Genomic DNA, 27,569 nt, shown 5'->3' with positions numbered 1-27,569 from the left:
CGCTATATCGCGATGCAAAACTGACGATATATCACGATATATAATTTCTAATATCGCCCAGTCCTATTGAATACATAACTATTCTAATGAAAATATACTCTATTTTAAATAAAATATACCTATATGGAAATCATTCTTATCTTTTCACGATAAATAAGTTTTATGAAAATATACCTAAAAGTAGAAACTAGAAAATGCACTAATTTCAAAATATACAAGATCATTTTTCTGTTAAAATCAAGTCAATAACTTAGGATAATCTAAAAAAAAATTTAAAGTTGCAAAAATTATTCTGACGAAAATGTACTTTTCTATTAAAAGTATACCTATATGAAAATTATTCTTTAACTCATAATTTTAACAAAAGTTTAAGAACACGTAGTTAAAACATAAATTAAAACAAGTTAAAACATAAATTTAATAAATGCTTAAGAAATCAATATTAGTTCCATTTATAGTTTCAATAAATCAATCATAGTTCCATTCATAGTTTTTTTAGAAGAATTAATTTTGTTATAGCAATTATTTAAAAAGAAAACTGATGAAAATATAACTATAGGAAAATCATTCTTCTTTTCTCACTATTATTTAGTTCGATATAAAAGAATACAAATGAAAATATAGCTATGGAAAAAATAACTACTCCAAGAGGAACATTGAGAATGATCATAGAGAGACTTTTAATCAATTTGTAACATAGCTCTCTAATCTTCTCAATGATAGAGGACTTTCGTCGGCGAGGCTTAGTGTTAGGTTTCTTGCTAATTCAATATTTGGAATTGTTCTTTCTAGGCCTTTATATGCCTCAATCCAATTACAGAAAGAGGTAATCTAGAGATATATGCTCGCCTTTATTCCGAATAAAATTAAATCAACACCTGCATAGAGAATGTTTCTGAAATGTAATTGTAGCGAATGTTCCATTTTAAAATTTGGGTTTTGAACCAATTCCTCTCGAGGATTTCAGTTCAATGCTGATTTTAAGTTTTAATTCAACGAGGTTTTAGAATTATTCTACAATGGTTACATTTATAGCTTTCTTCGAAGAATTAATTTCGCTTTAGCAATTCGCATATATTTCAAATAAAAGTTTTAATTTAACGAGGTTTTAGAAGGATTCTACAATGGTTCCATTTATAGCTTTCTCCTAAGAATTAATTTCGTTTTAGCAATGAATATGTATTTAAAAAAAAAGTCTGAATTTAACAAGGTTTTAGAAGGATTCTATAATGGTGCCATTTGTAGCTTCCAACAAAGAATTAACTTTATTTTAGCAATTAACATATATTTCAAAAACACAATCTAATTAAACAAGGTTTTAGAAGGATTCTACAATGGTTCCATTTATAGCTTCCTACAAAAAGTTCATTTTATGTTGGCAATTATTATTAAAAAAAAAAAAGTTTCTATTTAACGGTTTTAGAAAGATTCTACAGTGGCTCCATTTATAGCTTTCTTCGCGGAATTCATTTCGTTTTAGCAATGAACGTATGTTTCAAATAAAAGTTTTAATTTAACGAGCTTTTAGCAGGATTTTACACTGGTTCTTTTTAAAGTTTTCTTTGAAGAATTAATTTTATTTTAGCAATTGACATATATTTATTTCAAGTAAAAACTAGCAATATAATTAGTACATTAAAGTTTAAAAAACAAACTGTGAGGTAAATAAAAATAAATTTATAGCATACTAGATGCTCTAAAAATGTTAAAAAAATATTTTTTTTAAAATATGGAAGTAGGTATAAAGTATTCTGAGCCTCGTTCTCGAAATCATTTATTATTCTTGCTATATTTAAAACTATTAAAAATTTAGTAAATAGATGGTGTTAGTGACTGAGAAAATTACAAAACAAAATAATTTTTCTTATCTTTTTTGCAATATATCAGACCATTTGGACTATATTATTTGCACGGCCGTCTGTCAATTCTGTTTTTAGACAGCGCCATATTGTTGCCGCCAAAGTAGTTATTTTGAAAACAGGATGTATAGTTTTTCACTTCAAATATATAGAAAAAAAAACACATTCGATTTCCTCAAAAAGAAGGCAGAAAATCATACATTTTGATCGACTTCCGTTTTTCTTTATTTAAATAATTTTCAATGCTCTTCAGTGACATTCAGACAAACTATTAATTAAAAAAATAATCAGAGTTAAGTCATTTAACTTGCTAAATAATTAAGTGGTTTGTAAAAGAACAATTATTTTAGGATTCAGTAATAATTTTAAAGAAACTTCTAGAAAGTCACATTAAATAATCGTAATAAATAGTTTTAATTCTTGCTGAATACACACCATTTTAGCAATCACAAATTCTAATTGAAATTCTATTAGCGTCAATTAATTTATAATGCATCATAATGTCAATTAATTTTTAACTGAAACATTATATATACATAATTTTTTTTGTAACCTAAATACCTAATTATTCATGAAATAATAAAGAAATTAAATAAGAAAAATCAATTTTCCGGATGTATTAAACACTTTAAATAGTTTTTTTTTTTTTTTTTTTTTTTTTTAAATAATCATTTTTAAAATCGCTTCGCAAAATCAGACGAAACTAATGAAATTCACAAAAAATGCAATTAGCTTTTATAAAAAAAAAAATACTATTTTTTTTAAAATGAAAAAAAAATATCTTAAATGTTATGTCCTTATGCGAGTAAACTCTATCTTAATTTAATGAAATTTCAGAAGGATTCTATAGAATGGTTCTATAGATTCCAGTTCTTTATCGCATGCTCTCGAAGATAACAAATCAAAATGCAATATTTTTAGAGTTGATGCACATGCCGTATACTCATTCGGTTCTTGGCAAATAGCTAAGCATAAGGCTAATTGTAAAAATACCCAAGCCTGGCATTATTTGGACTTGTTACAATAAGCCTACATATCTAGGTTTATGATAATTAAAAAAATGTATCAATCTTTTCTAATTTAGCCTGATTTAGTTCAGGCACTTAAGTAAGCCCAGAGGTGAGAAGATTTATTGCAAATAGCTTTATTAGAAGTTTATTACTTTAGAAAATTTAGCCTCAGTAATTCTTCGCACAGTTTCTAATGAGCCTAAAGGCATATAAGCAGGTACTTATAATAGACTAAAATATCAGGCTGGGTAGAAAACACTGAAATTTTTTTTAATTAACCTGACGCAATGTAAACTGCAGACGACATTTGCAAAAGCCGGGTTTTTTTTTCATTTAGCCTACAGCATGTGCATTAACTCTTGCTACGACAAATTATTCAACACTTATCTTGAATATAGTGTAAATTACAATATCGATTCAATTTAATAATCGATTTAGTATAGTGAATATAATGTAAAATAGAATATCGATTCAATATAAATCTAATACACTGTATTTCAATGTTTATTTATGATGACATCGCAAAATTAAAAATGTCAACATACCGTCTGCCAGGTACTTGACATTTAGATGATGTTGATGTTGAGGTTTGGCACTTTTATGTCTAGGGGAGACTTTTTCTTTGTCTTTCTTTGGACCTAAGCTCCGAAAGAGTCTTCCTAGGGGACCTCTTTTCTTACTTTGGTCTGAAGATTGTTCAGTTGATGAATTCGAATCTACATGAGAATAAATTAAGATTCATGGTTAGTTAAAAATTAAAGAGGAAAAAACAGTTTATAACTATAAGAGTTCAAGTTATGAACATTTTCAAGAGCAAGCATTAGATTAAACGGATGTGAGAAAATGAAACGAAAAAATTTACAATTTTTGGAGTTAAAAAAAAAATAAGTAAAAAGAATCGTAGGACAATAACCCTTTTTCCCTCAAAATGTCTCCCTAATAAATGATTCCTCACTAATATTCACGTCGTCAAATTTGCGATATTTTTCTTCGTTCTCCTTGCCTACGCTTGGACAGGAATCGTCTTTCTCCAGCAAGGGCTATTTTCACTGTGTAATAACTCCCTAGGAAAACACACTACGTTTTTGATACATGAAAACTTAGTAATCCGCAAACTACAACGGATGGAGATCCATTTGTCATTTTTGTGAAAAATTCATATTAACTGTTCTTTCCTTTTTATCTTTATTTATGTTTCCCACAAATCAATATATATATATATATATATATATATATATATATATATATATATATATATATACGTAAAAGATACAGAAATGACGTGAAAATGTTACGAATCATTATTGAGAAAAGCGCTTTTAAAACAAACAAAAAAATCGGTTTCACTTACGGATTAAATTTGAAGTTTTTTTTAATAGCCACTTTCAGCTTTTTCATATTGTTGTTGTTGTCGTATGTCATTAAGGCGAACAGGGTGCGCTTCTTCTTGTTTTTCAGTGGCGCCATCTATGGCCAAGACTTCGACTTCCGTCACACGCATGCTTCACAGCCTGTTTATGGAGCGGATATAGATATCCACAAATCGTAATTTGACCTGAACCAGAGAATGATCCATCTTCAATTTAGTATCTCCAGAGGAATTGATTTGTAATGGGAACTTGAGAATTTTGTGACCCGACACATTGAATGTGCACCAGGCCCCATTTATTACACGAGTATTCTTCTGCTAGCAGAGATCACGTCCTCTTGGACAAGCGGTAGCTTAAGTTTGGGCATAGCTAATTTGACAGACTTATTTTTGCTTTCACTTTAAATCTAACACATCCAATCCATGTGTATTAAAAGTGTAACTATACAAATTTTAATACGAACTAAGTAGCGGTGAATTAAATAAAGAAAACTCTCATTATCCTGCCCACAAAAAACTTTTATAAAAATAATTTCGCTACCAGTTTCATCTTTTTTACCCTAATTATCGACATCCTGAGAATGCATACATGACTCGCCTGTCTCGAAAAAGCTTAATATTGATATATTTCCGCTAATAATTCTTAAGGTATTCGATAATATTTTTGCTTCTTAAATACTTATTTGACTCCCGGTGGCCGAGTGGTAGCGCCTCGCGCTCTCGTGCCACAGGTCCTGGGTTCGATCCTCGGGCCGGGCAAGGTTGACTTAACACTTTCATCTCTTCAGTGCGTCTAAAGACAGGGGGTTCCGCGTTCGGCTGACCACCTCACCAGAACATCTGCTCTTGCATCCCAGATTCCAAGGTAAAAAAAAACTGAGATGGGCACAGTAAGCCTTGGCCCTTTATGGGCTGCCGCGCCACTGAGTTTAGTTTAAATAATTACTTGCTATCTGCAACGTGTTCATATTTTCACTTCATTTTCGGAGAAGATTCTGAAAATAGTTGTCCATAAAATAACGAAATTCCTCTCGAAAAAGTTAGGAGAGTGAAATTGAGGAATAAGGGGAACAACCGACAAGAGAAACAATCAGATAAACTAATAAAACCACATTCCACAGTTCATTTGATAAAACACAACTCAACCACAACCTAAATCCGATGCCCATTACATAGCGAAAAGCCTAGCTCCAATGTCCAGTAAAAAAATTTTTACGGTTTTGAAACTATGCTGGTGGTAAATGGTAAGAAACGTATAATCTTGAATTCTTGGTTTCTTAACCATACTAGTTATAAACGGTTTTACAATCACAAAAGTAAAAAAAAAATGTTCTTTATTTGTAAACTTTAAGGTTAATTGAATGGACAGTCTGCTGCCGGTTATTTTACAGTAATTTTAGAATGAAATATCTAACAGTGTATAACGAAGTAACACTAAACAATGAATAAATAGATATGTTTTTGTTAAAAAAAAAAAAATTAGAACCAGCGTGAGGCATGAGAAATAAAAACAAATTCATATAAAAATAATAATAAAAAAAAAATCTGTCCTTCGTAAGATATGTTACGTTCTTTGATTTGCTTTCAACTGTTGCCAAAAAATTCCTATTTTTCTCCTTTTCCGTGAGAAATAAGTGTGGTGTGAAATGTATCCCATAGGGGAAAAAAAAGCCAAGGGATTTATCAAGCTTTAAAAAAAGCCCGAAAAAAAAAAGAAAAAGAATTTGTACTATTTTCTACACGTCATTCCTACAACCGTAACTGATTTTTTTCACTTCAACAATTTTCTACTTTCATAAAAACAGGTATAAAAGCTAAAAAAGAAGAGAAAAAAAATTAACAGCAAAAAAAAATAAATAAACGTAAAAGAGTATTTCTGATATTTAAGGCTTTAATTTGTGTTTTGAATGAATTTTCCATAAAATGTATGTCGCAATAAAATTTAATGAGAAATTTCGAAACACGAAGAATTATTATTTTTCAGTAATATTTCAGACAGCATCTGGAAACAATACTAAAGTTTTGCATTTAAGAAATTAATGCGAAAATTATACTGATGAAAAAAGAAAAGCATACCTGCAGGGCTCGCATGGTTTTTTAATAGTTAAAATAGAGTTGCAAATGGAGGAAATAGTAAATACATATATTGATAAGATCGTTTTCACCATCACACTTAAGATTTCAAAATAGCTGCGAAATCTATTGTTTTGAATTTTTAATTTTAAAGTGATAGTTTATAAAACGAAGTAAATTTTTTATAATAATACAGCGGTACAGTTTTTTTAATTTTCCCCAAGACTGTAAGAACTCTGCATTCCCGCAAAAATACGTAGTTAGTCAAAAAGAGAGAAATGGAGGGTAAGGAGTCACAATTTTGTGACCATGATGGTGGCAATGTCGCCACTGTCATGCCGTTTAGGTTGAAAAAGTTTAACGTTCATAATATCCATGTTCATTGTAAATGTTTTCATTTTGTAGTCGAAGTTAAGATGATATTATCCAATGTTAATATTTTTAACTTACGGATTTAGTAAAATCTCTTGCATTCATTTATGTACGCGTGAGAGTTTTTTTTCTCTCGGGCGCATGCGCATATCACCAGAACTGACGCATGCGCACTTGAAGTGCGCATGTGCAATTAACAATTTTGGGACCACAATCATGCCGTTCAGTTTAAAGAAGTTTAACATTCATAATATCCATGTCCACTGTAAATGTATTCATTTTATAGTCGAAGTTAAGATGATATTTCCCAATGTTAATATTTTTAAGTTACGGGAAATCTGTTATATTCCTTTATGTAAGCTTGATGTTTCTTTGTTTTTTTCCGCGGGCGCATGCGCATATCACCAGAATTGACGCATGCGCACTTCAAGTGCGCGTACGGGAGCTAATGTAAATTTGTGACATCTCCTTAATAAAAGAAAGTGAACTCACCAGAAGCTGGAAACGGGCAGGGTTCATAAAAATTTCTGGAACGGGGACTGAGACACCTGGAAAGATATTTATATTTCAGTGATTTAAAATCAATTAAATGAAGATAAATACATCATTTATGAAGAATAATTAAATGAATATTTATATTATATTCGCAGCGTGATTATCACCCTTATAGTAGAATAGTTTAAAAGAATCTGTAATATTAGAATTTTCGTTAAATATCACATACCAAATTAAGCACATTAATTCGAAGAAGGCTATTCGAATTCATTTGTGACTTAAACTGGTTTTGATATTTTTAATCTCGACTTACTCGTTTACGATTCCTCAAATCTATTAACCTGTTTTGTTCTTCCCAGCTTAAATATTTGTAACTCCTAATGTTGTATACTTCATCTGTTTTATTTTTTGATAAGCAACCTAAATGTTTGTTTTAAGGGTGGTGCTTTTGAAACAACCCATAATGTACTCAAAATTCCTGAAAAATAATTACATACATACATAAAGAAATACTCGATTTGTGTACAACCATATAGAAGAAGACAAAGTTTAGTTAATGAATAATTATTACAATTATTAAAACAAAATTTTTTTTGCTAAAATTTAAAATAATGTCGAACCTCCTGTTGCTGTTGTTGTTGTCGTAGGGCATTAAAGTAAGGGGTGCGATAGTTCTTGTTTTCCAGTGGCGCCATCTATGCTCATGGATTCGACTTCTGCCCCACCCGATATATATATATATATATATATATATATATATATATATATATATATATATATATATATATATATATATATATATATATATATATATATATAAATACAAGAAAGCACGACAAAAGTTAAGAAAAACAATGTGCTCCTCACACTATTGTATTAATATATTTTGCTTTGGCTTTATTGATACAATATCAGAAAGCACTCTGTTTTGTGGATATAATCGTGTGGGCTGAAGAAAAGATTATATCTTTTTTTCCGGTTTTTTCCCCGGTTTTTTAAATAAAATTTAATTCTTTTTTTTTATATATATAAACTGTTGTTTGTTATTTTTTTACTTATTATTCCCCCCCCCCCTTTTTTTCAATATGTCTATAATTTTTCTTTGTTTTATTCTTCATTTTGAACTTTTATATATATATATATATAGTTATTAAATTATTAAATAAACGTTAAGGGGTCCCTAACTCCCAATCATTCGATTAAAAGTGTTTAAGATGACCACTTTATTTTTTCGCACTGTTTTTTTTTTTTTTTTTTTTTTTTAATTTTATTACGAGCAGAATTTTTAAATATAACTTTCATACATCACGTATTGAAAGATAAAATTCTTTCGTATTTCTCTACAACTAATTTTTTGGAGAAATATATGGCATACTAATTAATATAAAAACAATGATTCAATCAATATTGAATATTGAAGAATATAAACAAAAACGAAATATTTCATTTCATTAATATTTCACTTTTAGTGGTTCTTTAAGGAATAGAAGAGAACAAAGGATTACTTTTAAAATGCAAATACTAATTGGCGGAATTTCTTTCAAAGTCTTTCAGTTTTCTAATAAAGAAAAAAAACAAGAAACTTTCGTATTGACACATCAAAACAAGCCGCACAAAGCGAGAGGAGGATAGAACAAATATTAGTTCTGCTTCATATTTTTGTCCAGGAAACATTTGCATATGCATTCATGGATTCTTTTTATTTGGCACCAGAAAAATAAATATAATCATTCCTTAAATAAACTTTTTTCACTCTTCCTTCGGTACTTTCTGCAATTGAATTATTCAAATCAAGTTTATTAAATTTGAGAAAAAGCGTCTATTCATTCACTTGCTTTTAAAGAATGCGATGGTTGAAAATTCGATTTAGGGTTCCTTTTTTTCCCCAACAGTCCCTTTTTTTTAAAGTATATTCAGTGGAAATAGTTTATTTCGATTAATTTATAAGGAGTTGGAGGAATACAATTTATTTCAATTAAATTTTATCTTTATTAGAAATAAAAAAAATTACACGGTGTTTTTTTCATGCGCCTGACAATTTTGTAAGAATAAAAATTTTGACAGCTTGCAGAAAAATTGCAGGAAATAACTTAATTATTTTAAGTTATTTTGATTGGACAAAATAATTTAAATATCGTTAATCGAAAAAATAAATTAAATAGCAAAAAACATTGGACTGTCAATTTTAAATAACGGGTACAGTTTTTGTTATAGTACTGCTCAAATAATAAAATTAATTTGATTTTTTTCTTCTAATTTCTAGTTAGTAAAAGTATTTTACAGGAAATAATACTTTTACATTTATTACACTAGAGTTTTTACAGTTATTACACTAGAACACAGTTTTTAAAATATCCATAATATTTTTAAAATACTATTTCATTGTATAATTATGATATGTTTAAAATGAAAATACCGAAAAAATTGGTTATAAATGTAATTATTAAAATAACTAAGATTTTTTTTCCTTAAGTCAAAATTGAAATGATATGATCATAGATAATATGATATAAATAATTTCTTTAAAATATTCATTTACATATGTTTAGAGACTACCTGTAATTTTATAACAAAACCAGGCCGGAATATTTGCACCAGAATTTAATAGCAATGTTTGAGCCAAAATGTTTTAACAGATTTAAACAAAATTTTCAATTGTGTTTATAAAGTTCTGAAATATGTTAATTAAGCTTAATTCTGTACTGAAAAATAAGTAAACATGATATTAGAGTTCTGTTTAACTTTGTTTGCCTTTCTGGCAGTCAAACAGGTTTTGATGCTTTTAATTCCCCCTTTCCCAGTTGCGTATCATTAGATTTTGAAAAAGTTAAATTTGTTTGTTTTTTCATAAATAATTATTTACGACCGGTTGTGATTTATTTTTTCAGTAGCATAAATAACACCTTCGCAGCCCCGCGACGTGTGGTTGCTCAGAAGTAATGCACTAGGGGTGCACAACCTACGACCCGCGGTAGCACCTGAATCTGAAGAAGAAAAAAAACTATTATAAGTTTTTTTGAAGAAAAAAGATCAGAAATTTTGTATCGCGCATTAAAGTTTTCGAAAGCCTCAAATCTAAATCAATGTAGTCTTTTGACCGCTTTTTTTTTGGTGGTTATCACTACGACTTTCCAAAATTTTAACAACAATTTTGACATCCAGACAAGCTCTCTTCATAGTGTTCTTGTCTTATATTAAAATTTTAAAAATATTGTGTTAAGTCTAAGATAGGGCACATTTATAATTCTTACAGGAGGGGGCGCACCTGAAGCTATGTACGCCACTGCATTTTTCACTTCATATAAGACATAAAAATAAAGATTCATAAAGATATAGCATATTAATATCTGGCATTACAGAATATTCTGATAAAAATAGTCAACTTTAAACAATATATTTTAAAGAAAATTAACTATATATTCAATGATCTTTTGATATTACTTCTGTCTTTAGTATAATAGGTAAAGGACAATAAAAAAAATTGTATATTTTTATTTTACAAAATAAGCACATCAAAATAACATAATTGTGGTTTTCATCTACCTTTTCTCCAAATTTATGAGGCAAAATCGCCAAATTTGGTTAGATATGACGAAAAGGTTTTTTTCACGCTTTATATCCATAAAAAGGATAATAAAAAAGAGTTATATATTTTTATTTATACGCAAAATGAGTACATCGAAATAACATAATTGTGGTTTACACCTACCATTTCATCAAACTTCTGGAGCTAAATCACCAAATATGCTTATAAATGGAGTTTACACGCTTTATATCTATAACGCCATTATCTCGTTAATAAAAAGGGACGATTTCGAACAATGAGTACAAATATTTCCAACAACGTATGACAAAGCTTCCGAAACAAATTCCTATAATTTCCATCTTTAGATCAATATGCCAAACATTCCATTATATATCCCCGAAATATGATTCCATCAGCGTTGATGGTGGTGGAAAATGATATTTAGGGGGCTTTCAGGACGAAGAATCGGTTTGCAATATATCTCCAGCTTCACCCGGAAGCTCCGGACCCACCGGAAAGCTGGAGATTTTGACGATTTTACCCACTCCCTCCCCCCCGCTTCACCCACTCACTTTCCCCAATCTCAACACACACAAACATCGGATATTAATTTCACGGGTCCCCGGTGACCACGCCGTTTAGATGATCACCCAATCTGTCTCCTGCTGAGTCACCCATTTTCTATCCCCCCCCCAGTCCATGTTCTCTCCCGGAATAGGATGATATTTTTGACACCTTGACTTTATTTTTGGGATGCGCTCTCCCACCCTCTATAATGCAAAACCATTCATCTACATTAGAATGAATTCAGTCCCTTGTTTGATGGAGACACAATGGAGGAAATCCGTACTAGAGATCTGCTATCAACGAGAAATTGATTTAGTTTTAAGTTTGAAAGAAATCGTAAAAGGAAGTAGTGAAGACGTTAAGGGGATACAATGATAAGCCACATTTATTCGGCAGAGAGTTTTTTTGATGGTCACAACGACTTATTCTCTGCATGGGTCACAACGATTTCCATGCAGAGAATAAGATTTTTTTGTTTATTATACTGTTGTCTGTAGTAAAGATCCGGAGACATGTGAAGTACTTATTTAAAAACAACACTAAAGAATAGTTTGAAGTAAAAAAGTCACCGCATTAAAAATATAGCTAATCTACTTGTACTATAGACCCCCCATGCTCCTGAAACGTTCTGATCTTGGAGAGGTATAAATAAACTAATTTTATTAACTCGTTCTAATTAACGTGTGTTTCAAATATTTATCCAAGCATGTATAAAGCTATATAAGCGCATTAAATATACAATATAATATGTTTAATCATATTATATGTAATATATTGTATGTAGTTATAAAATTAAAAAAAGATATACCTATAGAAATCCTGCCGAAAACTTTTATCATTTAATAAATGGGTCAGAAAAATGTTTTTTTTTTTTTTTTTTTTTTTTTTTTTAAAGTGGATATTTCTCTTAAACAGGATATCTTAAGTGCTTTTTTTTACTATTATTTTTTTAAAAATGAAACAGAATCAAAAATGTCCTAGAATATAATGTATTGTGATTGGGCCTTAGATGAACTAGATCGACTGTATGACTGCTTAAAAGGGAGGTACAAATACAATGACGATCATTTCCCATCAGCAAATGCATGAATTTGAATGACATCAGGATTTTCTGTGAGCGGAGATTGACTTTCTTTCTATCGAGTCATTAAAAGAAATAGATATGAGAATCGTTTTTCTTATATCTCCACCAACCTAAATAATTTCTTCTTAAACTGCATGAAGTTGTCAAGAGTAAATATTATTCTTTATTATATTTTTAATCGGCAATTATATTATGAAGGGTGTTTTTCGAAGGTTCTGCAGCCATATGCAATGATGCTTTTTTGGGAATAATATGCTATTTACATAACTGATCTGAGTTTGAAATAATTACTAGTGACTCTTGGGTTAAGTTTAGTTTATTTTTACCAAACGCTCTATGCTTATTCTGAAAATGGCGCAAAACGTCACTATGGAGAAAAGCCATAATTTTGAGGAAGTGAAAAGCGTTCGTGGTCTAATTTTTTAATATTAAAATACTTAATCCAATGCTGCTTTATCTGAGCTCATAAAATTTTCAAAAAGTGAGAATAATGCATTGATTTTGATCATTTTAATCAAGGTGGGAAAATGTCACCCAATTGAGAATTTTTTAAAAAGGTTTAATAATAAAGGTTTTCAAATATTTAAGTTATTTGTCCATTCTAGAGCCCAGATGATTTTTTACACCAAGGTGGCATATACAGTATAAAATTATAGCTTTGCTTCACGTGAAAGGAACTTAAACTGTGGCTTTTTTTTTCCTCGGTGAAAAGAGCTTCGAAAATGTTATTTATGCATTCTACCGCTGATGTCTATAATATGATAAACATAACATGATCTATAGCATTTTAAAACTGTCGACCTAAAAACTTTCTGCATAAAAATTGGTCTGAATTAATCGGAGGAAATATTAGATATATATCCGGTGGTAGAATCAAGCTGCAAGGCACTCTTCTAACTTGTATCTGATCTCAATGCAGTGAGGCAGAGATTTTAATTGAAAAAAAATTAAGCTTCATCTTTTATACAACGTAGCAAATTTTTGAAATATTAAATATAATAAAGTTGCAAGCATAACTTCTTGCGTTGTTTATATTTAATTTGAATCATGCTTTATCTTTGCCAAAAAGAAGAAAAAACAGATGGTTTATACTCATCCCAATAAAGAGAAAAAAGAAAGAAAGGATGAACCTGCAGTTGATAATATTAAAATAAAATCTTTTCATTTTAAATCAAGAAGTAAATATACTTGTAATTTATAGTTTCTGATGTGTGCTCATTTATCTTAGGTACTTATAAAACGAATTAAAGAATAATTCCTTCTTTTTCATGCATGAATATAAAAATTTTTTCTTTTTATCTTTAAATTTCATTCGTTCTCATTTTTTCTTTCTATAAATATTTTCGTCATTTTTTTAACAATATGAGAAAAATAATTTGCTGAAGCTGTGATATTCTGCATCTCTCCTTGTTATTCTATTCTATTGGTGATAATATTAGACAGAGCGAGCAAGGAATTGGGATCAATAATTTTCAATCAAGTACCCAATCAAACTTCCAACATCTCAGGATAACTTTTGAGAGGTTGTTTTGATCGAAAAATTCCGCAAACTAACAAAAGTTGTAGCAAAAAAAAAAAAAAAAAAAAAAAAAAGTCCTTTATATAAAAAAAATTTTTAAAATAAAATCCTAAATCATTTCTTGTCAAAAAAAAGTTTGTTGTTGTTGGAATTTCTATTTTGTTAAAGAGGATGTTTGATAGGCGTATTTCCAGTTGTCCATATTTTACTCCGGTGTGATGTAGGCAAGCAATTATTTATCAAAAATCATGAATTTTACACTTTCAAGCTTATGACACCTCAACTACTTGATATTTCAATTTGTTGCTGCCAACGCGACTTGAGAACTTTTTTTGCCACCGTGTAAGAGAAATATATACAGATGAGGTATATTTCGGAGTTTTTTAAAATATATAATTAACAAAAGTTCAAGAAACTAGTCATTTAACTTTCTTGATTTCAATTCATTCTTAGTTAATTTCATTTAGAGCACGGAATGAGGATCAAGAATTTATAATCAAGAACCCAATCAAACTTCAAACACATCCGAAAAACTCCTGAAACGATTGCTCCACCCAAAAAAAGCCTCCAACTTTTCAACAAAAACTAAGTGGGAAAAAAAAAGCTTAAGCATAAGAGAATAGATCTAAGAAAAAGAAGAGAAAAAAAAAAGAATCTCGGCAAGTTCTTTTTAACTCCACTTTAAAGGAAAGTGAGCTCTTGAAAACCCTCTCCTGTCTTTACTTTTTAAAGAACTTTTTTTTTAACGTTTATTCTCGAATGTCAATACGATCTGGACTTCCTATAATTAACCTGATGCGTATGGACGTGAGAAGATTCTTTACGACAGAGCCCAGTCCCCCTTTTTTTAAGTCCTTTTTTGGTCTTTTGTTTCTGAATTATTCCGCCGCAGTTCCGGTGTGTGTATGTCTTTTTCATCGTATGCTTTTGTTCCTAGTCTTCGAAGTTTTCACCTTGCTGAGAAAAAAAAAACAACTTCTTTTTTTGCTCCACGTGGAAAATAAGATAACATTTGCGCGTCGGCGAAGGTAATTTAAACTGACTGTTTGATTCAGGCTACTGAAATTGCTCTCTTCAATGATAAAATTTAAACTTTTTGTCTAGCATTTAGAAAGTAGACAAAATAGGTAACAAATTAAATAAGTGATCTCTTTATTTTCTCAGAAACAAATTTAAAAAAAAATATTATTTTAATCAAAACGTTTTTTATGGCAGAGTTCACTAGAACCTGACCTGAACCTATTAGGTTAATTTTTTTTCGCAGATTGGTCTTTTAGGATTGAAAATATATAAAATTTATTTTGTCTACTTCGAAGTAATTGGGTACTTGCACTTCAAGAAGACCCACACCTATGACGTCAGAGTCAGCTGATCGTTTATAAGCAAAATGAAGTTATAAAATTGAGCAAAGTTTCTCTACATAAGTTAGAATGTTAAATAAAGATAAGTTTATTAAATAGAGAGCACATCGAATGATCTCGCCTCCTTCTTTTACTTAATTTAGAGTTATTATTTGTTTCTGTTTTTTTACTGTAACCGTGATATATTTTTATGTACCTGGCAACTTCGATGCATAATTAGTTTTTTTATGTTCCACGTGGCTTCGTGCCTGTCCTTGTGTTAAGTCTTTTTGTAAATATATATAGTGAAAGAATTTAAATCTTTGAGAAAGAATCTTTGTGAACGAATTTAGAATGTGTCACTTAAGAGAATTGATACTTGACGAGCTTGGCTTACTCGAAATTGAATGGAAAGAACAGTTGCTAAAGTAAATAAGCTCCACGTTTCAAAAGCCAATCATGATAGAGATACTACGTCACTTGCAGGTATCCCATTGCCAAGTTATAAACAGTTAAAACTTCGATTGTTCCCTTAAACAGGTCGTCGATGTAGGGGTTGCTTTTATTTAAGACCTTATCATCTTAATCAGAAACGTGATATTTGTGTTTTAAAAACTGAAACGTTAAGATTGAATTTGAAAATGAAATCTTAAGTTTTGAGAAATAAATTAAAAAAGTTCTTGTATTATTCTACATTTTACAATTGCTTTAAAGGTAAGATTTTAAAAGTTAAGTTAAAAATCTGACGAGAAATAGTTTGAAATTCATAAATGACCTAAAATTTTTGCATTTTGCAATGGGGTAACCGCAAGTGACATGGTGTGGGTATCTCGAGCCTGATTGGTTGTTGAAACGTGGCATTGTTTAAGTCAGAAACTGTTCTTTCCATTCTATTTCGAGTTAACCTTTACTTTCGTTTCTCTTAAGTGATATATTCTATAATCCGTCACAAAGATTCTTTCAGAGTGATTTCAATTCTTTCACCCCTATATTTCTTGTTTAACAGGTACGAAGCCATGTAGAACATAAACTAATTATGCATCGAAGTTGCCATGTACACAAAACTATACATCACGCGTTAGAATAAAATACGTAAACAAATAATAAATCTAAGAAAGAATTTATATTTCAATAAATTAAATGTGCGATACGACACTGTATTTAATAAACTTCACGTTAATTAACATTCTAACTTACGCGGAAAAACTTAGCTCAACTTTGACACACATTTTTGATTATTGACGATCAGCTGACGCTGACGTCATAGGTCACATGTGTGTGTATGTTTGATCTTCTTCTCGAAGTGCAAGTATCCAATTGCTTTTAAGACAACACATAAATGGCTGAATTGCGAACCTAACGAGAAATTGTTTGAAATGCATACTTGAGTACATGTTATCTTTAAAACTCGAAAACCGTTAAATTGCATGTTAAGTCTGTGATTAACTAACGTTCATCTGTGCGAAATTAATAATTTTTCGCAATTTACTTAGATTATGGGCGCATCAACTGTTTTCGTATCGTTTCAATTCAAAAGTTTTTGACCCATTGAATTGACTTGATTCTTTAGTGTTTTTAAAGTGATTGAATGTTGATTCTATCAACTAATACGTTGATTGTTTGATTGCAGTAACTTAGATTTTTGAGGTGACAAAGAATACATAAATAACACTGTTGAATTTAAGCGTGCATTGCCGTTGTTCCAGAAAAATAGAATATTTTTATAATAAGATCTTTTGATATTATTTTCTCTTTAATGAGTGCCTAATGGATAATGTGCAGATTATTTAGGTAGTTTGTAGATTACCTGAGTAGTTTAAGAACTATAACGATATTTTGGCACTTTAACAGATCACATTATTTAATCTATACATTCGCCAGATAATCTGTAGAGAAACTGATTGTCACACTTCAGCGATATACATAATAATAAGGATCATTGTAAAACGCATTTCAAAAAGTGTTTGTAAATTTTAACTTATATAAATACATTCTTTTTTTGTATAATTCAACAGCATTTATAATTATGCATTTACAACGAATTAAAAATTCGTATCATATTATGTGCAAGCTTTAAATTAATTTTAATATGAAATTAGTGTAATAAAATTATTAAATTAGCACAAAACGTTATTAATTTGAATATAAAGCAGAAAAAATGCATTTTAGAGGTAAAAATATTTATAAACGTAAAACCTTCAAACTACAATTCAAAAAAATAAAAAATGTATTGCAATAAATCGTACAGAATCCCCTTTTCAATTTCAGTTGTCCGCGTTAAGTTCACTTCCAGTATTTTTTCCGGAGTAAAAAATAAAAATTTTACCTTTTTCTGGAAAAAAAAAACATTAATCCGGTGAATTTACCCGAAGAGACATTTAACATTGCGAGAAATAGCCGCATCGGGAGAAATGCCTTGAATAAAAATAAAAGTTAATGACCTAGTATTTAATTAAAATTTTAAATATTCACGGATTTTTCCTTTTGAGTTCGCAGTTCTAGCTATAAAATATTATCCTACACTGCGAAATCATCTTCGGGAACTATTTTCTGCAAAGTAAGATGTGCATTAATGTTCTTCTAACTAAATAAAGGCAGCATAAGTTAGTGTGGGAGTTAGACCGTTAAAAGTATTAAATAGGTTTGCCGAAAACCTCTCAGCCCATTTTGTGTCACGAAAGTTTTTTTACATAATCTTTTTTCTTTTCTTTTTGTAATTTTATATTTATATCTATGCATCCTACAGCAATTTCTACCACGGGGAAGGTTTTTGAGAGAAAATGGTAGCACTACATCTAAATGCCCTAATGGCGTGCGGTGCTTTTTTCTTCTCTCCGTAGTACGGGGTTCACACGGTCGTTGGCAGGGGCCAAATGGTTTCCAGGAATGGTTCGGAATTTTAATATTCCTCCAAGATTAGAGTTAAAAGAACTAAAGAAGAAACAGCACTTTTCTTATATCTCGCGAACGACTTTTTCGAAACCCGAAACAACATTTGGAATTTTATATTGTACTTCGACACATTTTGTGGAAATTAGAGAAGAGAACTTGGCGAAGAAAGTCAAGGCTTTTTCCCTTTATTGAAAAGTGCAAGTTCTAAATGGGAAAAACAATTATGACTTAACTTTATTTCTAGAAATAAAAAACTAATATGGCGGATGGTTCTACGAAAACTTTAGAAGTCTAGCTCTCCTCTAAACAATTCTAATTCAAAAATTGCTATTTATGGGTATATACTATTATCCCTATACTATATCATTGCGCATTTAATATTAGTCTATATTCTTCACTTTTATCAGAAAGACAGTTGAAAAAAATTTAATTATGGCATCCAATAAATAAAATGAAATTAAAAATTGCAATTTAGCGTTGTTGCTTTTTCAGGCATAGTATATCAACTCTTCTTCATAGAACTAGATATGTTGAATGTGGTGGAAAATCGTTAAGGGAAATTTTCATTTGTTTACCAATAAGGCCTCATAAATAAGTGGAAATTTTTGTAAAATTAAGTGGAAGGATACGGTAATTTTTTTAAAAAAATTATGTGAATAGATTTTTTTCTAAACGGCAGTCATTGATTTTATCGTTCTTCGCTATGGAAGGTGCCAGAAGTACTGCTCATTTTGCGTCGGCTGACGCACCTTGTGACCAAAGTCACGAAGGCGAGCAACACTACCCACGTCACACAGCCACAGTTCATAGGCCACAGTCACATCACACAACAGAGGACAACATACAGAGAAACATCCATGCCTTGAACGGGATTCGAAACCGCAGTCATTGGCTTGGTAGTCAGGCACGCTAACAGCACGGCTACCTGGCCGGCGCGGACAGATTGGAGCATTTTGACCCATAAAACAATTAGAAAAATATACTTTTCTCTGTTTTAACGCCCGGGAGATGCTCCCAAATATGAACATTAAGAGGAGCGGGGTCATGGAATTCATTAAATATACTGCTCAAAAACAGTTTAATTTCCATTGGAAATATAACACTTTTGGGTCATTGAATGTTTATTGCTTAACTATTTGAAGCTTTTTACCATTCTTTTTGGGATAAAATTTAATAAAACATGACGATGCACACTTCTCTGATAATTAGTAGATAAATTATTATATTATTCACGATATGAATGTTTTAATGCAGGCATGAATGTATAGAGTGTGATATTTATTTACAACTTGTTTTCTGTGAGACGATTCTCACATCACAGAAATTTCATGTTCCTTGGGAATAAAGAAAAAAAAAATTGGGCACAATCATGATTTAACACTAAATATGCCGTGATCGATCAAAAGATCGGTTATTGTAAAGTGTTGGTATATTTAATGTTAAATGCGAATTAACCATACGTTTGCTGATGTTGAACGCTAATAAATGAAATAGCAAGGCCCTCAATTTTTATACACAGTTAGGTAACATCGTTGGTTTTTATACACAGTTAGCGCTTTTTTGTTAGAAAGCAAAGCAGTTCGTTTACTTATTGTGGCAAAAATTTCATGAACATTGTAAAGAAAAATAATCCACTTAAATCAGAAACGAAAAATAACGCACAGAATTCAGCATCCACAAGAAATAAAATGATTTTTAGAACAAACCGAAAGGAAAGACGCGCGGAATAATTCTATTATCCCAGTAACTGAGATTTTTAACAAAGTAACTTTATATTCAAATTCAACATCTAAGTGACGATTAAAATGTATTGATTTGCAGCCCGGAAGCTGAATATTCCTTAAAACTTAGGCGGAGAATTATAATTATGCAGTTTCCCTATCTTCAGTAAATTTTCACAGTTTGCAAGGCCGTATTTGCTATAGGCTTGTATGTTACTGAAAAATTGAAATGCATCTAGTATAAGAAAACACCCATTCATGATATAGAGTCGATTAGTTAAAATCGACTCTATATCATGAATGGGTGTTGTATGACATTTTTGATCCTGGTCTGTCATGATTTTGCAAACAATCATTACAGACAAGGCCATTCATCAAACTGAAGTCACAGAACTAGGATGGTCACTATCGTACTAAAAATTATGACTGATCAGAGCAATTAACAAACTAAATGCACGTCGTTCTTTTTCCAACAGTCACGCACTCAACAAAGAGATCTTATATAATCACTATTGCACCATGACAGACCAGGGCTAGCTGAAGTGAAATTAGTATCGAACAGACATTAATTTCACTTAAGGACACTCTTAGATGAATCTAAATTTTCAAAACGTTACGATTTGGTTAGAAAATCATAACCGTGGTTTATCAATAAAATAAGAGCAAGTTTTAAGACATTTGAATACCATTATAGATTCATTTAGATGGGTACATTTTAAAGATACTGTTTCAGCTTCAAAGTGTATTATGAATGCTCTTTTTACAACATGCTATAAGAGAGAGACATCAAAATTTCATTTCATTGTGAAATCTGTGCATGAAGGAAACCTTTCGAATGTTCTTAGCATATAAAGGCACATACAGCAAGACATAAACAGCCAACATTGTCATAAAACGGCTAAATATATATCGGGAGTGGATTATTTTTCTCCAAAAGTGGAAACTCAACTCCTGAAACGTCTCTGACACAGTAAGAGCATCATAAATTAAAGCAAGAAAACGACTTTTCCCCAAACTAAGAAACTTTTATAACCGACTTTGCTAAGACCATAGCCAACAGAACCTTTGATGGCGATAGTTGAAAACCTCACTCACATTTTATTGGGGTTTCCCAAGTATTTTATCGCTTTATTTTAGTGATCCTACAACCCTGAATGAAATGGAGAAGTTTTAAGAGTGGAAGTTAATTTTTCATGGGTAAAAGCAGCATTGTTATTAAAATGTCAATTAAATTGTTTTAAGTAAAAACACTCATTCGAAAAATATTTTTTAACCATTATTTATAACAGTAGGATAGTATTCCATAAAAAATAAGCAAAAATAATAAAACTTCTTAAAGGCTTATATTTTACTCAACTTACTTTTACACCAGTTACCACAAATCAACTTATCTTAGTTTCGAATCACGACCTTCTTTCTATCCGTATTGGTTAGCCTATAACGATGACCTAAAAACTATCCAATCGCAGAAAAATTCATACTGACCATTCATTAAAAACAAATATTGATTCATTTCATTTCAAAAGTCATCACAACCCGTTTGGTACACTCTGTTGTCCAAGATTTTCCATAATAAAAACTGTGAATACAGATTTGTTTTACATCAAGCTATCCCAATCCATCGTTTTTCACTTTTATTCACGATTTTCCTTCCAAAAACTGTAAATTGCAGGTATGCTTCATACCAAAAGTCATCGCAACATTCCCCTACTCATGTCTTTTCACGATTTAAAGAAAAAAAAAGTGACATGCAGTTATGTTCCATATCAAAAATCATCACAACATCCAGCTACTCATTACTTTTCACGATTTTCTTTTAAGAAACTGAAATGCAGATAGGTTTCACATCAATAGTTATCACAACAATCCATTACGCATTTTCGCGAATTTATTTTAAATACTATAAATGCAGATATGCACTGCATTAAAAGTCACGATAGTCTATCGAGGTTTGAATTAAACAAAAATCACAAAAACTTCTTCAGAAACTAAAAGGTTAAAAATCAAAATATGTTCTTGAGAAATACTGAACATTTTTTACCGGAAAGATAATCTTACTCACAGCAAGTGATAAATAAGGAAGCAATACATAATATTCAAGCGATAAAACTTTATTCTTAACCTATTAAAGAATAATTAAAAAAATTAAACTTAATAGGGCAATAAATTAAAACTAAACAAAATACGTCCTTTAAAAATTGAAATATATTTCTAGGAAACACTTGAATATTTTTTTGGGTGCAATATTATAACTTTCAGCAAACGATAAATAAAGAAGACAAAATAAACTTTTCAAACGTTTAAACATTTTAGAATATTATTTATTTAACCGTAAATAAATTACGGAATAAATGCATCTTGCAATTAAAAATTAAAACTTGATTGCACAATAAAGCAAAAAATTTTAAGTTCTTTAAAAATAACAATATATTTCTAAGAAAGAATTGAATATTTTTACAATTACGATGTTCTAACTTCTAGTGAACAAATGTAGAAGCAAGACTAACTTTTCAAACGATAAAAAGTAAAAGAAAAATCAAATAATTTATTAGAATTATTTACTTTGCCATAAAGGTATTGTTAAATAAATTACGCAATTAAAAATTTAAACTTGATTACACAGTAAGGCAGAAAATTGTATTTTTTTAAAAAAAAAAACTTTATATATTTCTAGAAAGTACTTCAATATTTTTTTTCTCAGCTAAGATATTCTAACTCAAAAGCAAACGATAAATAAAGAAGCAGAACAAGCTTTTCAAACGATAAAACATTTAAGGGAATAAGGGGAGAAGAAATTATTTGAGAGATGGAATTTTTGAGATTTAAGGCAAAATTTATTCGAATATCATTACTTGAGAGAATAGAAAAGAACAGAGGAAGGAAATATTTATCGATTTGAAGTAGGGTCTGGGGAAGAGAAAATTGCTTGTAATACAGGAAAATTAATCATCCGTTAAGTAAAAAGAATTCTAATTAAAAAAAATTCATCCAAGTACGCCGTTTCAAGTTAAAAGAGTAGAATAAAAAATAAATAAATAAATAAAACGAATTCATAAAAGATTCTAAGATGAATTTTTCTTATACCCAGAGCAATGAACGTTCAGGAACTGTTCATTATATCACCCCTACCCCTTCTCCCTCCTGTTTTACTTTGAAAAAGGCATAAGTGTTTTCTTAAGAATATACTTACACCTGAACGCCTCTAAATGACTGTTAATCTCGTCACCTAATTAACTAGAAAAGCGATGAAAAGGGGAAAGGGCGAAGGGTGGAGCAATTACTTCAAATTGCCCCCTCCTGTGGAATTAAGAAGCAAAGGATGATTTTTAAGTATTTTTCCTTCCTCCTCCAAAGTTTCGACGTAATACCCTTTAAAATCATCTCCTTAATGATCTCTATCATCTTAAGCTGTTTTCAAATCAATAGAATATATTTGAGATGATATGGGTTCTGATGTTGAATACATGTATATTGATAATTTTATAGTTTGCTTGGGGGAAAAAAAAAAGAGTTTAGCTTTAAAAAAAGAAAGAAAATATTTTAAAGTAATTAGTGAAGCAGTATGCTATGTTTGGCTACTATTTTATATTAATGGTTAATAGCGTTGTTAATAAAAAATAAAAACGATAAGTCCTTCCATAATAAGAGATATAATGATTAAAAAAAAAAGCTAAATTATGAAGCAAATTATTATTTTTCAACGAGAGATTATTCAGAGAAGTTCACAATTATATTGATTTAGTTTTTCATTAATTATGGATATACTTGTAATTATTTGTCCTTGGATGGTAACCGATAAATATATATATATATATATATATATATATATATATATATATATATATATATATATATATATATATATATATATATATATATATGTAATAACAGGGCTCCAACCCTGTTATCAGTGTTGTCTTTAGCTTGAAATAATTGCAGTCATAAGCCATCAGACTAAACAGGTTTATTTAAATATAGGCTGGTATTGCTAACAGTTTACGTCCACACTCCCTATGGGAGGGGAATGGACAAGACTCCGGACAATCCCGGAACAGCTTATCGGGATCACATCAAGATGACGCAAAACACGCGCAAAACACGGACACGCAAAACTAACTAACTAATAATATTTTCCAGAGTACCTAGCCTGATAAGGCTATCTGCTCTTTCATCTCTATGAGAGGAGGAGGGAAGGGGGAGCGTCGTAAAATCGTAAGATTACGAAATCGCATAATTACATGAGTTAACAATTGGTCTGGGTTATATAAAATAATCGCAATGTACATATAAAGCATAAAGTAAGGATAATAATACAAAGAACCGAAGAATTATTTACAAAAGACATGCAAAACTATGCGTTCTTACGTTTTATACCAACATAGATTTGAAGTAAAAAGGCACCTTCGTACATTCCTTGTATCCTTACGCATTAAGGAAAATCATTTCTGCTTCCTTATATGGAATTGAAAAAGGGAACGATTCTAAAAATAACTCTTCCCTTGAAATATAAATCTATTTATATTTCAATGGTATGTTTTCAGCCTTGAATTCCCAAAATAGAATCTCTCTACGCTTATTCTTTAACAAAGACATTTTATGAAAACGAAAGAGATTTAATTCTTTTATTAATACAAAAGTATTTACTTTTTGTATTACATATATATATAGTATATATATAATAATTTATATACGAGAAATTGTTTGAGAAAGATCAAACACAGTTTTTAGTTTTTCTTTAAGTATAGACATATTTATAATTATTTATGTATGGGAGATAACTTTAAAAAAAAGAGTATAGTTTATTGTTTAAATTGATTTTTTTAATTAATTTTGAATATTTTTAATGTAATTAAATATGCATTAATTAGATTTATTTAATTTATCAATCTTAGGAGAAAAAAAATCAGGAAATTTGTACTAAGATTCTTATTAATAAAATAATTATGTAAAAACACTGCAAAACAAAGTTTTCTTAATTTGAGCTAGATTTTAAAGCCATGTCCATATGAGATCAATTAAATTAAATAATATTCTGAGAACTACAAAGGGAAATACAAAAAATTTGGATTAAAACAAAGAAATACAAAATATATTTGTATCATACAAAAAGATTTGAACCAACGCATGAAGACGTTCAGATCCAGAAAACGTATAAAATGTACCTAAAAGGAACATTGAAATATGCGTAGATAAGAATGTTTGAACAGCAGTTGAAAATAGGGTCTTTCATTTTAGAAGTTATTTTTTTCCGAGTGTGACTCAGATATAAATGTTTATTAGTTTACAAATGAGTATGCTCTAAAGTTTTCGAAAAACAGATGGAATCGCGAGCATTGTTTTTCTATTTTATTAATCAGATATTTAAAAAAAATGAGTTAATGTGATCCATTCAAAACTGGCAAAATGAGATATTTTTTTCTTAAAATGAATGTTGAGTCGCGGTGGATCAGGGGATAGAGCGCTCGTCTACCAATAAGGTGGCCCAGGTTCGACTCCCAGTAGAAGATGGTTGATAGAAATTCTACTTCAGACTCACACTGATCACAGCGCTAAACGTAAAATATCTTCAGTGGTAGACAATCACGTGAAAGAATTCCCTTGCAGTCGGGTTAATTGTGGGACGTTTGCGTGGTTTTCCTCTCCATGTAACGCAAATGCGGATTATTTTCATCAAAAGTCCTCCACGAAAGCTAGTTTGTCACAGTGCTTGAAGGAGAAGTTTCTTTGTCTTCTGGGCTGGGTTCGACATTAAAAGGTTACAGAGTTGAACATGGATAGTCAAAACTCAGAATTGGGACGGCTGTTCAACACTGGTCATGAAATAAAATTTTATTTTATGTTTAGATTTTATTTTAATATTCACTGAATTTTATTAATTTTACTTAATTTAATTTAATTTTATTTAATTAATTTTATTATATGAAGCTTTTTTAAAATAAAATAAATACTATTAAAATTACTTTAAGGGCTACATCATCAGTGGCTTTTACTATAAAATTATTTAAAAGCTTAATATCCATTTTTAAAAAAAAAAAAACGCTTTTAAAATATTGTCGCTCATTACGAGTACTTATTTAGCTAGGATCTGGTATTAACGAAGAAATCGGAAATATTAGGTTGGTATGAAGTTTAGTCGATTGGACACAATTTCACTTTTTAAGATGAAACTGAGGTTTAAGGGAACAATATGTGATTTATAAAATTTCTGTCTAATTCCACCGCCTGATACCTTCTTGGAAAATTCCTTTCTGATGTTTTTCTGATCAATGAATTGCTTTTTTATGTCGAAGATGTTTTCCGAGTCTAATCCGAAGAACAATAACGTAACAAAGAAGTAATAAGACAATTCAAAACAATTTAACTAACTTCTTTTGTATAGTACTGAAATAAAAAATAAATGAAGTAAGTATATATTTCTAGTTTATGTAGGCACTTTTATGATTTTTCACGTACCCGCTTTTAACGAGCACTCGGTTTTAACGAGTCAATATTGCTGTCCTTTTGAGCTCGTTATAAGCGAATTCAACTGAAATTTGTTTCAAAGCCGATTTTTGTTTAATCTTGAGGTCGATTTTCTTTTTGAAAAAAAAAAGAAAAGATTTATATTATTTTGTATCGAATTACTAATATCTGATGAATGACACGACATTCTCAATATTTGATTTTCTTCATATTTTTTGAATGAACAACGTGATATTCTCAATATTTGTTTTAAGACTGATGCAGAAATCACATATTTCTTTTTTATTTTTCTCCTTAAGGAATTGAATAATTTTAAGCTGTATGCTTAACATTTGATAAAAAAAACTATGCAACATTCCCTATATTTGTATTTTTTAAATCTAGTTAGTTTACTTTGAGTAGAATTCCTGAAATTTCCAGAAATTTAATGAATGAACACGGAATTCTCAATATGTTTCGAAATCAATGTGATTTTTTAAGAGTAGAAGAATAATATTTTTAAAATTTGATGAATAAATTGCAAGGGATTTTCAATAATTTTTTTTGCTACGCTGCTGAATTTTTTTTGCAATAATAATATTTTTAATAAAATATTTCTAACATTTGATGAATAAACTTTTCATCATTCTCATAAATAAATAAATTCCGAGCAGGATCCGAAATTAAAAAACCAAAAATATGCGCCTGTATTTAATAGACAAAACTGAAAGATGCCAGTAATTTAGAAAGATAAATTATCATTTTTAATTTCACTCACAAATCCATGGCAAAAACTGCAACAGAAACGTCTTTTTAAAATTTTGAGTTCAAAGCTGATGAAAAATTCAAACAGCAAACATTCCACGAGGATTTGAGAAATGACGTCATTAACCAGCAGCAACAAACAACTAATAACGACTCGGCAGACGATATTTACAATAACTGTTCTTTTTCACACAAGTTAACAGAATGGGAATCTCTGATTAATAGATGAATGGATAAAAGTAGAACATTTTCTAAGTAAAATGAACGTCAAAAACATTTAGAACTGACTTTCTCAATTAACTTTATGAGCAAAAGGTACTCGAATTCGAAAAATTACAGGCGAAGAACATTTTTCGAACTTTCACGAGGACAGCTCATTACGTACAGTCATTAAGAGGTTAATTAATAAACGGAGGTTGAGAGAATGGAATACCTGGCAGATGGGGGGAGGAATATTTTTATTTTAGAAAACGAACATCGAGGGTGATTTAGGGTTGAAACTTTCGTAATGATTGTAAAAAGTAACAGTTGTTGGG

The 27,569-nt window shown here is 30.0% G+C and overlaps 1 protein-coding gene across 2 annotated transcripts in view; it reads right to left on the bottom strand.

Annotated features, from left to right (window-relative positions):
• The window catches only part of LOC107441952 (uncharacterized), a 358,765-nt gene that overhangs the window by 41,315 nt on the left and 289,881 nt on the right, over window positions 1–27,569 (bottom strand). For both annotated transcript variants that reach the window (XM_043044432.3, XM_043044433.3), the window contains 2 exons: window positions 7,176–7,231; window positions 3,415–3,585 (listed from right to left, as the gene is read on the bottom strand). In XM_043044432.3, coding sequence (XP_042900366.2) covers window positions 3,415–3,585; window positions 7,176–7,231 — 227 coding nt within the window. The remainder of the gene's footprint in view (window positions 1–3,414; window positions 3,586–7,175; window positions 7,232–27,569) is intronic.

Source organism: Parasteatoda tepidariorum, chromosome 2, assembly GCF_982258835.1.
Source record: "Parasteatoda tepidariorum strain Cologne lab strain chromosome 2, Ptep-v5.0, whole genome shotgun sequence".
NCBI classification, from domain to species: domain Eukaryota; kingdom Metazoa; phylum Arthropoda; class Arachnida; order Araneae; family Theridiidae; genus Parasteatoda; species Parasteatoda tepidariorum.
Note: the sequence above shows the minus strand (reverse complement) of the source record. Positions and strands in the feature narration are given on the sequence as shown.